The sequence below is a fragment of the Thamnophis elegans genome, chromosome 13 (assembly GCF_009769535.1).
Source record: "Thamnophis elegans isolate rThaEle1 chromosome 13, rThaEle1.pri, whole genome shotgun sequence".
Lineage (NCBI taxonomy): Eukaryota > Metazoa > Chordata > Lepidosauria > Squamata > Colubridae > Thamnophis > Thamnophis elegans.
Genome location: NC_045553.1, coordinates 26,128,399 through 26,141,931, shown reverse-complemented (window position 1 = coordinate 26,141,931; position 13,533 = coordinate 26,128,399). Strand labels below are relative to the sequence as shown.

Sequence of the window (13,533 nt, the reverse complement as noted above, 5' to 3'; positions counted from 1 at the left end):
ATATAGCAAAGGTCATAACTAAGGCTAAAACATATAAAGAATGGTTGCTGGAACCGGGTATGTCTAGTTTAATGAAAAGAAGGACTAGGGGAGAATATCTCAGGGGCTGCCACAAAGAAGAGGGAGTCAAGCTATTCTCCAAAGCACCTGAAGGCAGGACAAGAAGCAATGGGTGGAAACTAATCAAGGAGAGATTCAGCCTGGAAATGAGGAGAAATTTCTAAGCAGAACTACTTGCTTCCAGAAATTGTGAATTTTCCAATACTGGAAATTGATAAGAAGTGGTTGGACAACCATTTGTTTGAAATGATATAGGGTTTCTTGCCTAAGCAGGGGGTTAGCCTTGAAGACCTCCAAGGTCCCTTCCAACTCTTATTCTATTCTATTGTATTCTATTGTATTCTATTCATATGAACCATGGAGATGGTGCAAAGGTTGCAACTATGAAAACCAGTCATAAGTCACATTTTTCAGTGCCGTTGTAACTTTAAACAGTCACTAAATGCACTGTTGTAAGTCGAGGGCTGCCTGTAGATGCAAACAGGAGTGCTTTGTAACAGGAGCTCCACCGGTTTCTTCTCAGTGACTCGCCAGGGACTGTTCTTCTGAATCCTTTTAGAGGAAAGGCTAGGATGGAAACTGGAAAGAGAGAGAGAGTAATTTCTTTATTAAAGCTAGTCCTTTTCCCACCTGTACAGTAGGTCACATCCCAAACTTTGCTTATATCTGAGCAGCTCATCCTAAGTGCAGGTGGACTTTGACTTATAATCATTTATTTAGTGACCATTAAAAGTGATGATGGCATGAGAAAAGTGCTTTGTGACCATTTCCCCCACATCCATTGCAGCATTCCTGTGATCAAAACTTAGCCTGGCAGCTGATTCATATTTATGACAGTTGCCATGTTCTAGGATCACATTATTCCCTTTTGCCACCTTCTGACAAATCAATGCAGACGCCAGATTCACTTCACAGTTGTATAAGTAACTTTGAACTCTTGTGCTGGAGAAGACTCCTGCAAGACCCCTGGACTGCAAGGTGATCCACTGGTCAGTTCTAGAGGAGATCCACCCTGACTGTTCTTTAGAAGGCCAGATCCTGAAGAGGAAACTCAAATCCTTTGGCCACCTAATGAGAAGGAAGGACTCCCTGGAGAAGAGCTTAATGCTGGGAACGATTGAGGGCAAAAGAAGAAGGGGACGGCAGAGAATGAGGTGGATGGATGGAGTCACCGAAGCAGTAGGCGTGAGCTTAAATGGACTCCAGAGTATGATAGGGGACAGGAAGGCCTGGAGGAACATTGTCCATGGAGTCGGGATAGGTCAGACACGACTTTGCAAGTAACAACAACAAAGTAACTTAACTGCAGTGATTCACTTACCAACTTTGGAAAGAAAGATTGTAAATTGGGGTAAAACTCACATAACAAATGTCTCATTTAGCAACAGAAATTTGGCCTCAGTCGTGGCAGTAAGTTGAGGATTCCCTATAGTTTAGATTTTTTTTTCTTTTGCTACAGATCAGGCAGAAGAAAAGAGAGGACCAGTTCCACTTTTAGCAAGAAATCATTGTAATTTCCTGGATCAAATCTGTTAGCTCTTTCTGATTGTTGAATGTTTGTTCTCTCGAAGGTCAACCATCATCTCCCGGAGAAGATCGTGATTTATAGAGATGGCGTTTCAGATGGCCAGCTGAAAATAGTAGAAAGCTATGAAATTCCACAGCTGGAGAAATGCTTTGAAGCTTTTAATAATTACAACCCTAAAATGGTGGTGTTTGTGGTTCAGAAACAAATCAGCACCAACATCTATTCATCAGTTGGTCAACAACTTTCAGCTCCTCCTCCAGGGACAGTATTAGACCATACAGCCACCTCTCGAGACTGGTGAGTGAAAAAGCTTTCACCCAGCACTTCCCCCCACCCCAGATCTCCCAGTGCCTTCTGGAAACCGCTGCTGGGAAGTGGGGAGTTTAAACCCAAAGGTGCTTTTGAGCTGAAGAAGCTTTTCTTGGATGAGAAGCAAAACATCTTCAAAGAAAAAACGCGGTTGCCTGTAGAAAAAAGAAACAAAACCAACCCCTCCCGTCTCACCTTTGGGACAATCATGACTTGAACGACTGAGAATCTCCATAGACTTGAGGAGTTTAAAATGTTTGTATTTTCTCCTTTCCTCCATGATAATTTTTTCCCCCTATAGACACAGCTTTGCAGTAAATGCAAACACTGGGGTTTTTTATTTGTATTTATTAGTTTGTCAAACATGTACAAGATAGCAGGTATAAATATAAACATGGACATGAACAAAGGAAATGAGTACAAATAAATGGGGACAAGGATGGTAGGCACACTGTGCGCTTATGCACGCCCCCTTTAGGGACCTCTTAGGATGGGGTTTGCAGCAAACAGCAAACAGCCTGGTCAACCTCAGCACTGATTTAATATGAGCAGCTGATTAGCAGTTGGATCTGCTTCCTAGAATATCACCGATCAGCTGTTCCAGGCTGCGGGGGTTGCCTCCACACGCCCCATTTTCGGCCTCTGTGCATCCCGTTTTTGGCCCATTCCGGCAGTGAAAAGTGGCAGCAGTGATCCCCGCCACCTGGAACAGGCCAAAAATGGGGTGTGTAGAGGGCGAAAATGGGGAGTGCGGAGGTGGCGATCCCCGCAGCCTGTTACAACTGATTGGTGGTATTCCGGGAGGCCAATCCAACCTCCAATCAACTGCTTGGGCTAAATCAGGCTGTGCTGAAGCTGACTAGGCTGTTTGCTGGAAGAAGGCAAATTGCTGGGAGGTAAGGCCTAAGGGTAGGTGGGGCTTCGGCAACATTCGCTCTATAAGATGCACAGACATTTCCACCACTTTTGGGGTGGGAAGAAGTGTGTCTTATCGACCGACAAATACGGTAATTCTTTCTCTGCTGACAAGTTGATAGAGGTTCAACTCTGTTCTTTTTCCCCTTGTTTTTTTTCCTGTTAGGGTGGACTTTTACTTGATAGCCCACTACTCACCACAAGGTTGCGGCATTCCTACTCACTACGTCTGTGTGAGGAATACAGCCAATCTGACTCCTGATCACATGCAGAGGTGAGTGTTATGTTATCCCTCAGTTTCAGATTTTGCTTTCTCATTATACAGGAGGCAGAATAGGACTCTAATGAATACATAAACAAAGCAAGAAGTACTGAATGTAGCAAAAAGATGTTGGAATTGTAATGATGAAAGTTAAGATTTTTCTTTATGGGATTTTTAATATTTTTTTAGAAACCACTATGTGTACAGCTTTGCTTCATAGTCAGTGCAGCAACCTGAATGAAAGGAGAGAGAAATTAGGATTTCCTTACTTCTTGGTTTAAAAATCAATTGCCTGGGAGGGAAGCCTCCAGCTGCATTATGCCTTTCTTTGCAACGTGATGGGATGGCCCAAAATTGTATCCTAGTTGCCTAATTGCCTGGGGCTTCCATGCAGCTCTTTAGCCAATATTTTTCTTCTCAAGCTTGAAGCAGGATGAAGGTGTTTATACACAGGTGAAATGCTACTGGTTCGGGATGGTTCACCCGAACCTGTATAAGAAATGCTACCGATTCACTCGAACAGGTAGTAAAAATATTTATATATTTATATTCGCTAGAAATCGCGCAGTATAGCTGATTGTCACACAGCTGATTGTCTGAACTTTTAAAAAACTTTTTAAAGCATTTTTTTAACTACCCGTTCAAATGAACTGGTAGTAAAAAAAATGCTTTAAAAAGTTTTTTAAAAAGTTCCGATGATCAGCTGTGTGACAATCAGCTGTGCCGCCTGATCGTTGGAACTTTGTTTTACATTTTTTTACTACCAGTTCGCCTGAAAGAAGGAAATCCAGCTTTCTAGCGAATCTAAATTGCGCAGCACAGCTGTCCCACCCACCCACCCCCACCCCCGCTGTTCTACTTTTGCAGACTCGGAAAAGGCTTCTTAGTGCCTGCGATGTGCATGTGAGCAAAGCAAACCGGTAGCAGACTTCAGAACATTTCACCCCTGTGTTTATATATCACTTCCTTTCTGGATGGAGTGAGGGATTTCCTTTGCAAAGGGTAAAATGAATCCAAGAAATGATGGGGAATCAACCAGTTTTTTCCTTGCAGCATTTAAGAACATATACTGATTGGAATATATTGGAGTTTAGAGATTTGTCAACTCAAACGAGAAAATACATTATGGATCCAAGTGATAGAAGTAGGCATTCTAATCCGGAGTTTCCTTCTCTCATTCCTGTTTTTTAATAGGCTGACTTTCAAACTTTGCCACCTCTACTGGAATTGGCCAGGAACTATCCGAGTGCCCGCCCCGTGCAAATACGCGCATAAGCTGGCTTTTCTCTCAGGGCACGTTCTCCACCACGAACCATCAATTGAGCTGTGTGACAAACTCTTCTTCCTGTAGCTTCTGCAGTGGGCTGCCTTCCAAGAGAGAGCAGGAACTGAGAATTGCCCTGTTCCAGCCCTTCCCAGTTTCACCACCCACATCAACTGGAGACTCTGTTTTATAATAATGTTTATTTGGTCAAGGACCAGAAAAAAGGTTTTTAAAAAATTACCACACCATAGTAAAATAGAAAAGGTGAAAGAAACACAAATAAAAATGTGGCTGCTCTACTAGCACACTATGCAGTAAAATAAATACCATCTCATAAACAAGATAAGCCAGAATGTGTTAAATCTAAAATGGTAAATAAAACAAAAAATATATATTTCCATAACCAGTTATGCCTTATTTTCATTGCAGCAACACAGAATTTGGCTATTGCATAGGTGATAACGGGTTTCAAATTTTGTAGAACATGGTTCATACAGAAATTGTCTGGTCTTCCTGGAAATTTTTATTTTATTTTTATTTATTAAGTTTATTTACCACTTGTTTCGAAGTGACTCTGGGTGACTTAAAGCATAAATTTGCTTACTAAGGGCAGACTATATGCAGACGTGATGTCTCTTAGAGCAGGGGTGTCAAACTTGATTTAATTGAAGTCTGCATCAGGGTTGTGTTTGACCTCGGGGTTCCAATTTGCTTTCTAACATCTTTAAGCAGTTCTCAAGGTCTATCTGTAAAGTTTCCAAAAGATGACCTAATTAATTTATGAGCCTCGAGACAAAGTTCAAAAGAAATCCATTCATTTATTATGGTCAACATTTTGGCATGTTCTTCTGCGGAGCCAAAACTGACTTTCGCTTAATTGTGTTTGAACTTTATCCCTGTATCCCCTCCTTTCTTCTGTGTCATAAATCACATCCACCAATAAGGTGCTGCGGCAGGCTGTGAACATGCACATTTCACACGTCAGCTGTAGGAATATGAGACCTGACTGGTCAAAGATATGCATGGAATTCTCCTCCCTTTTCCTCTGTCAACGATAGTAGTCATGGAAACGCTTTACAAGTTGACACTATCACTTCCTTTCTTCTATCTAACGGCTCTGTCCATTCGCTGCTGGCCCGAGGGAGGGAGAGCTTTGTAATATCCGCTCCCCCCTTTTCTTTTGCCACTCTCTCTTGAAAAAGCTTTAACCAGAGGTTGAAAAGTTAATTTACAGGAATGTTGCACTTTCAAGCAGTCTTATTATCTCATCCAGATGCTCACCACCCTGATCTCCCGTGCTTGGTCTGGCCTTCCAGCTGCAGTAGCTCGCGTTGGCTACCTTTCCTGCTTTGGTTCCGGGGGCAAATGCAGGCATTTTAGAGGAGTTGCAGGTTCCCCAACCACACCCACTTGTGCCCCCCCTCTTCACTGTCTCTCCAGGACAGCTATGGTGGGGTTAAAAAAGCCCTCCCCCGATACAGCAGGAATCTGACGGTTCTTAAGAGAGCCTTCCACAGAACACGTCCTGTTGCTGGGATTCAGGCCACCACCACCACCCCTTTTGCTTGGATTTTAGTTTGTTATGATAGCCCTCTGCCAGCGAAAACAGAGTGTGCAGCCATCCCAAGCTCCGTTTTCGCTGGCAGAGGGCTGCAGGATTTTGAGCTCTTTGTGGCCACATTGGCCAGTATGCTCAGTTAATGGGTTTTTGGAGTATCTTGCAGCAGTGCTGATGGTCAGAGATTATGCCTGGCTTTGAAAAATGCCATCTTCAACTTGGGGAAAGTCAGATTTTTGTAGATTTCTTGCTAGTTCCCAAAGGGCTCTCTTTTCTCCCAGGTTGGAATAGCCGGTTGACTTCCATCTGAAATGCCCCATCCCTTATTCCAGTGGTTCTCAATTTTTTTCCTCATCATAAATAGCTTTTGTGGCCACAGACCCTCAAGATTTAAATCATAACATTTTAAAAATGTTTTTATTGTACATTTTTCTTCATTTTGCATCAGTTTCATCTTTGCAACAATGATATACTGATTGTATCAGCTATTTTTACAATATATATAGTATTATATCTCCTAGTCCCGACCATTTATCTCTTATTCATACATTCATATTAATACAGTATCATATTTATCACTGTGGTCATGTGACCAGCATGACTCAACGCCAAAGGCACCCGGAACACTGTTCCTTTCCCACCAAGGTTGTCCCTATTTTTCTACTTGCATTTTTACATGCTTTCAAACTGCTAGGTTGGCAGAAGCTGGGACAAGTAACTGGAGCTCACTGAACTGCCCACTTTTCTGATCAACAAGCTCAGCGTCTTAGCCACTGAGCCACCACGTCCCTAACTAGCCTTATACCTATATTTATTTCTGGCTTGTTAATTGTCTTTCATCTTTAATTTTTTAATCTATTATCCAACCAATTATACCATATATCCCATATTAAATATTAAATGTCTGTTTCTCCTTTGTCTTTAATTTCCATTGTTAACCTGTTCATTTCGTCTCAATCTAGTAGTCTCAGAAGCAAGGCGTGGGAGGAGTCACATGTGGGTATTATCATGGCCCATTTGCCCGGAGACTGAGGTAATTTTGAGGCCACTCCCTCTACTTCCTCCTCGTGACTCCCCAGATTAACCTCAGTCTTTTGCCCAGAAGGAGTACTTTATCTGACTGTCCATTGGTTTCAAGGTTCCTTTGGTTCCTCCCACCTCTCTTCCTTGCGTCTCTGTATTGTTTCACCTTTTTTTGTTTGCACAAGTCGGGCTTGCTGCGCTACTGGGGAGCCTTCAAGCCGCTGACCGGTTAAATGGGAGGCTCCAGGCCGCGTGCCGGAGGGCACTGTCCGCGCAACCCCTGGTTCCATTGGAGGGGGTTGCAGAGTGCTCAGGAGGTTTCTGAGGGAACGGCTCGGTTAGAGCCGGTTCACAATCAGACTGCATGGTTGGCAATCACCATCTTGGACGGCGTCCATCTTGGGACGTACGTGGAGAGGCACGGAGATTGGTGTGCTTGTTTGCAGCTGCCGCAAGGGCCCAGGACCACCGCCGGGATTGGTGAAGACTCTTCGGGCCTGTGCTCCGCCGGTGATCCTTTGGTTTGGTGGTGGGCTGGCCTCTTCGGGCCGCAGATCGGTGGTGTGGTTGGGGGTAGCGCCGGTCTGAAGGAGTCTGGACTACATGCAGAAGCCCAGGCCGGTTGGCAGCATGAGAGGAAGTAGGAAGGCAATAACCGTGAGTAAAGTGATGGCGGATGCTACGAGGAGGGGGGGGGGGCGGCTGCCCCTATGTCACCAGGGGATTCAGTTCCGGGCGAGGGGACCTCCTGTGGAACTACCCTCGTAACGATGGACAGGTCTACCTCAATGAAGGCCACCTCTAAATCTGCTAGGAGGAGAACGCCTAGCAAGGAGCCCTGCATCACCAGGGCGGCTGGTAGGAGGATCAAGGAGGAAATCAGCCCTTCCCCATCCAGGTTACGCTCTCCTCTCCGGCCTTTACCCTTGCCAGAAGTCCAACTGGGTTCTCCTGGTTCCCCACATGGCTCTGCAAGGGAAGTTAGCCCCCATCCCCTCCTCTGTCTCCTGCCCAGTCTTCAGGACATCAGGGAGACCCCTTTGGCACAGGGCAGCTGTTTCCTCCAGGCCATGCTTTGCTCCTCAATCTGCAGAGCTCCCTAGCCTCTCACCAGCTGATCCAGAGGTTTCTGAAGGTTTTCAGAATGTGATTGCCCGTGCCATTGCTCTGGGCATCTCATCGGGCATGCAACATCAATTTCAAGTCTCTAGATGAAAATCTTCTCATGGGACCCCACGAGGTCATCCAGAGAACCCCAGTCTTCTGCAGCTAGAGAGTGTAGATCGGATTCCCCTTCCACGGCTAATGAGGTCTGGATTGAAAGAAGGGGGGCAGAAGGACATAGCCTTCTCTGAGGACGAAGATACCCAGGTTCCAGAGGCCCCTGCTATTGCTGGCTTGTTTCCTCCCACCTTTTTTGGTTCCCTGCTTAGCAAGGCCAGGGCTACTGCAGATCTGGACAGCACCCCAGCCCCTTCTCAAGCAGCTGTTGCCTCCAACTCCAGTGGGGGGACCAATAAGGGACCCTTTCATAAGCCACACGTTGAAAAGATTCCTACCCCTGATTTATTTATGGAGGTGCTCAAATTTAAATGGGCAAAGCCTGGCACGTTTCCCACTCCAGGCAGTAATGATCGCAGGTTTTACAATCTTAATGCAACCTTTGCCCAAGCACTGCAGATTCCAGCTATAGATGTCCCGGTGGCTGGCCTGGCTTCCACTTCCGCGGTGGTGACTGGTGATATTTCCAACTGTCTGAAGGCAGAGGATAAGAAGGCGGAACTGGTGCTGCACAAGACCTTTCAGGCCGCAATGTGGGCAATCAGGGCCGTTGCTGCTGCTGCTTTGTTTTTCAACAGGTCCACTCTGCTTTGGCTGGAACAGCTTTGTGATCAAACCCCCACTTCGGACATGCGACTAATGCAAGACATCAAGAAGCTGATGGCGGCCACTCAGTTTTCAGCTGACGCTACGCTGGATGCGGTCAAGTATTCTTCCAGAGCTCTATCTTCTTTGGTGGCTTCCAGGCGCCTTCTCTGGCTGCGCAATTGGCAAGCAGAGTCCCAGGCAAAATGGTACTTGCCGGGGGCGGAGTACACAGGAGACAAGCTATTCGGAGCCTCTCTCGACCCTATCTTTATCGAGGACAAGAACAAGCGCAAGGTCTTCCCTTCCACGACTAAGCGCTCTGACCAACTCCCTGCGCCCTACCCCAGGAGGTCCTCCTATCGACCCCCTGAGCAGGGCTTCCAACAGCCGAGGTATTCTGCACCCAGATATCCCAGACAGGGGGACCGGCATTACTCTAGGGACAGGTAGAGGTACCAACAGTCCAGTAAGCGTCCCTTTCAAGGTGGGGGGGCAGCATCCCTACCACAGGAACAAGTGATTTGGGATCGGATCACTCAATTGGCGGCTGTTGCCTTACCTTGCTTGCGGATCGCTGGAGTTGGATCACCACTGATGCTTGGCTTCTTCAGAGGGTTGAGTTTGGTCTGCAGTTAAGAGTTTTGTTCCCATCCCCCGACTAGGTTTTGTCTTTTCCCTTCCTCCAAGAATCCGGCTAAGCGTTCCCTTATGCATAAGGCCACTCGGCATTTGCTAGACATCAGGGCAGTGGAGTTGGTCTCGGAAGAGGAGAGGGGTTTAGGGTTTTATTCCAATCTATTCGTAGTTCCTAAAAGTTCAGGGAGGTGGAGGGCAATCTTAGACTTCAAATTGTTGAACTCCAGACTGGTTTACCGGAAATTTAAGGTGGCTTCCCTCAAGTCCATCTTGGAGGGTATCAGACAGGGTGACTTCTTAACATCCATTGATCTCACGGAAGCATACCTGCACATCATGATTGCACCGGACCTCCATAAATTCCTTAGGTTTGCATATGGGGGGGGGGTGCATTACCAATACAGGGCCCTTCCCTTTGGGTTGGCATCTGCGCCTAGGATCTTCATCAAGGTGTTAGCTGTAGCTGCAGGTCATCTCCGGTCCTTCCCAGCCGGTTACATTGCTATTTAGATGACATCCTCGTGCTGGCCACTACGCTGGACTGAGCTGAGGGAGACCTGGCTCTCACAACTGCCACCCTGCAGACCCTAGGGTTCTCGATCAATCTCGAAAAGAATCATCTCACCCCTACCACTAAGCTCCAACATTTGGGAACCATCATTGACTCGGTGGCTTGTGAGGTATTTTTGTCACAGGAGCATAAGGACAGTATTTTGGAGTTGATCCGGGAGATCCGCAAGACACATTCTGTTCCCGTACTCCTTCTCTCCAGGCTCCTGGGCAACTTCATCTCCTGCATTGGGATAGTGCCTTGGGCTCGCCTCCACTCCAGAGAACTACAGTAGTTCCTGCTACCGCACCAGAGAGAAAGGACAAGCGACGCCCTCTTCAAGGTCCTGGTACCACCCCAGTATTTCTCTCCTGTTTGTGAATGCCCCCGGCACTGTCCAAGGACTCCCTTTTCAGAGAACTAGACAGGTTGACTCTGACTACAGACACGAGCCTATTCGGCTGGGGGGAACATCTTCAGTCTCAGATAGCACAGGGTAGGTGGACACCCACTGATCTACGGAAGAACATCAACTGATTAGAGCTCAGGGCGATTCACTTGGTGCTTCGACACTTCAAGGAGGCCGTGGCCGGTCAACATCTCCTGGTCCTTATGGACAACGTGGCAGCCAAGGCTCATGTGAACAAGCAAGCACTCCTTGGCACTTTGTGACGCAGTTCGACTGGTCAACTGGGCGGAGAGGAACCTCTTGTCGATTCGGGCGGAACACACCTCCAGGGTGGACAACCGACAGGCAGTCTGGCTCAGCAGGGAGACAGTGGACCACAGGGAGTGGCAGTTGCATCTCAGCATCTTCGAGCGGATTTGCCAGAGATTCGATCGGCCGACAATGGATCTCTTTGCTACCCCATCGAACGCCCAAGTTCTGATGTTCATCTCGTGGTTCCCGGCCTGAGGAGCATTGGACGTCGATGCCCTTTGGTGCAAATGGCCGTCAGGCCTCCTTTACGCCTTCCCTCTCCTTCCCGGGGTTCTGAGGAAGCTAGTGCTAGAGAAGGCACTGGTGATCCTGATAGCACCCCGCTGGCCCCGGCGTCCCTGGTTTGCAGACCTAGTGGGTCTGTCGGTTCTGCCTCATTGGAGGATTCCCAGGGAGGAGGTAGCTCTGCGCCAGGGGAGTCTGAATCATCTAGATCCGGAGTGTCTCCAATTAACCGCTTGGCGCTTGAGTGGGAGCAGCTGAGGGAGGTCCAGTTCTCAGCCAGGATGATCAGGACCATTGAGGCTTCCAGAAAGAAGTCCACCACATGCATTTACAATGCGACCTGGTGTTCCTTTGTAACACGGTGCAGGATGGTCCGGGTAGATTCGACCTCGGCATCAGCGTCGCAGGTACTGGAGTCCTCCAGGATCGGGGTGGGTGGGTGTTCTAGAACTTATCCCAGCACCCGGTCATAAAGAGGTTCATCAGAGGGGCTAATAATCTTTGCCCCCCTGGTGATCCATTGGTTTCCCACCTGGGATCTTCCCACAGTGCTCCAAGCCCTTACATAGGCGCTCTTTGAATCTCTGAGGGAGGTAACTTTCCAGCTCCTTATGCTCAAGTTGGTGTTCCTGGTAGCCTTCACCTCAGCTAGGCAGGTGTCCGAGATCAATGCCTTATCTCCCAGGGCAGATTTGTGTACCTTCCATGACAACAGGGTTGTTCTCAGACTCGACCCTGCTTTCCTTCCCAAGGTGAACCGCCCCTTCCATAGGCTCAGGAGGTGGTGCTCCCAGTTTTTTGTCCGGCACCTTCCAGAGAAAGGGAAAGGTCCTGGCACCACCTGGACGTCTGTAGGGCTCTGCGTATTTACCTCAAACGCACAGCTGCCTTCAGGAGGTTGGAGAGGCTTTTTGTCTCCTTCCAGGCTTCTACCAGAGGGGCAAAGGTATCACCTGCCACCATCAGCAGGTGGATTAGGCTAGCCATCACTAAGGCCTATGAGGCACAGGGGATCCCGGTTCCTGGGGGCATCACTGCACACTCCACTATGAGTGCGGCAACCTCTGTGGCTTGGGCTACCCAGGCGCCCATTGAAGACATCTGCAGGGCGGCCATTTGCACCTTGCCCTCTCCCTTCATTAGGCATTACCGGCTGGATGCCGATGCCTCTGTGGAGGCATCATTTGGTAGGAGGGTTCTCCAGGGTATGTTGGACACTCGTGGGGTTCAGGCCCAATGATTCCTTTCCATGGACATCTAGCTTGGGTATGTCCCACATGTGACTCCTCCCGCGCTTCGCTTCGGAGACTGTCACTTGGTCTTACCTGAACTTCATGTCTAGAAACGGTCGTGGAAAAAGTCACTTCCCACCCGTTGGTGCGCTTCTGCGCATGTGGGGCCTGAAGGAGATTAGTTGTTGGTCAGTCAGGCCTGGGGGGGAGGGAGTTGTTGCCCTTTGTTCTTGTTCCCTTTCTTCCCAGGCTCTTCTTGGACTGGACCATCGGTTAATCTGGGGATTCAAGAGGAGGAAGCAGAGGGAGTGGCCTCAACATTACCCCAGTCTCCGGGCAAAGGGGCCGTGTTAATACCCACAGGTGACTCCTCCCATGACCGCTTCTAGAGATGCAGTTCAGGTAAGACCAACTGACATTTTCTTTATTACCATTTCCTCTGTGGGTATGTTTCCATTCTTCCAATTTTATGCATATGTAATTCTGGCCACTGTTATTACATGTAATATTAAGAACTGAATTCTTTTATTATATTTCACTGTTAGTATGCCTAATAGAAATAATTCTGGCTTTTTGATCTGTTTGGTGTTTTACCATTTCCTCTAGCCACTTTTTTGCCCAATATTTTTTCGCCGATGGACAGGTCTGCCACATGTGGAAATATGTTCCCTGTTGTCTGTGTCATAACATTCTTTCAAGCCTTCGCGCAGAGCCTTTGTGGCGACATCATGGCTTCCCAGGGGGACCTGCCTTATTCTCTTTCAGCAATTGTTTTGCTTGGTCGTAGCGTGGAACAAAAAGCTCACATAATGCCAACTTCTGCTCTGTGAACTGTTTCCAGAACGAAGGGAAATGATGGAAACCAAAAGAGTCGGTCCAATTGGAAAGAATTGGATTTTCCACCAATGGTTTATCTTCTTCCCCCAAGCTCTTACCTCCCTGGATTGTGACATTCCTGTTTCAAGCCTTAATTGGATGTTTGCTGTTCCATTGGGTGCAATAATAACTGGTCTCAAAAATTTGGCTTGCACTCTTTCCTGGGCTTTTGCTTCTTGGCATAAATTTCTATCTATCTGCCCTGTAAAGGATTTGGGCCAGTCGGTTTAGCCTGAAAAGGTTTTAGTGCTGCCGGGATTAATTGTGGCTGGCTCTGGAATTCTGGGAGTTGAAGTCCACAAGTCATAAAGGGGCCATGGTTCCCCACCTCTGACCTAAGAGCTAGCTGCACTATGTGATTCGGTTGCCCTTTGTGATGAGGGCTTCAGACATTCAAATGCAGTCACCTATTCTAACTTGTGGCTCCCCTTATTCTCCAGGATTGTTGGATGGGTCTCTTAGTGAGGATCAGATTTTTAAAGGAATCAGAATTAAGAACCAGGGG

The 13,533-nt window shown here is 47.4% G+C and overlaps 1 protein-coding gene across 1 annotated transcript in view; it reads left to right on the top strand.

The window, feature by feature from the left end:
* Positions 1-4,646, top strand: part of PIWIL2 (piwi like RNA-mediated gene silencing 2) — a 39,229-nt gene extending 34,583 nt beyond the window's left edge. Inside the window, exons 19-21 of the mRNA XM_032229716.1 lie at positions 1,632-1,885; positions 2,979-3,086; positions 4,269-4,646. Coding sequence (XP_032085607.1) covers positions 1,632-1,885; positions 2,979-3,086; positions 4,269-4,425 — 519 coding nt within the window. The 3' untranslated portion in view covers positions 4,426-4,646. The remainder of the gene's footprint in view (positions 1-1,631; positions 1,886-2,978; positions 3,087-4,268) is intronic.
* Positions 4,647-13,533: the final 8,887 nt, after the last annotated feature.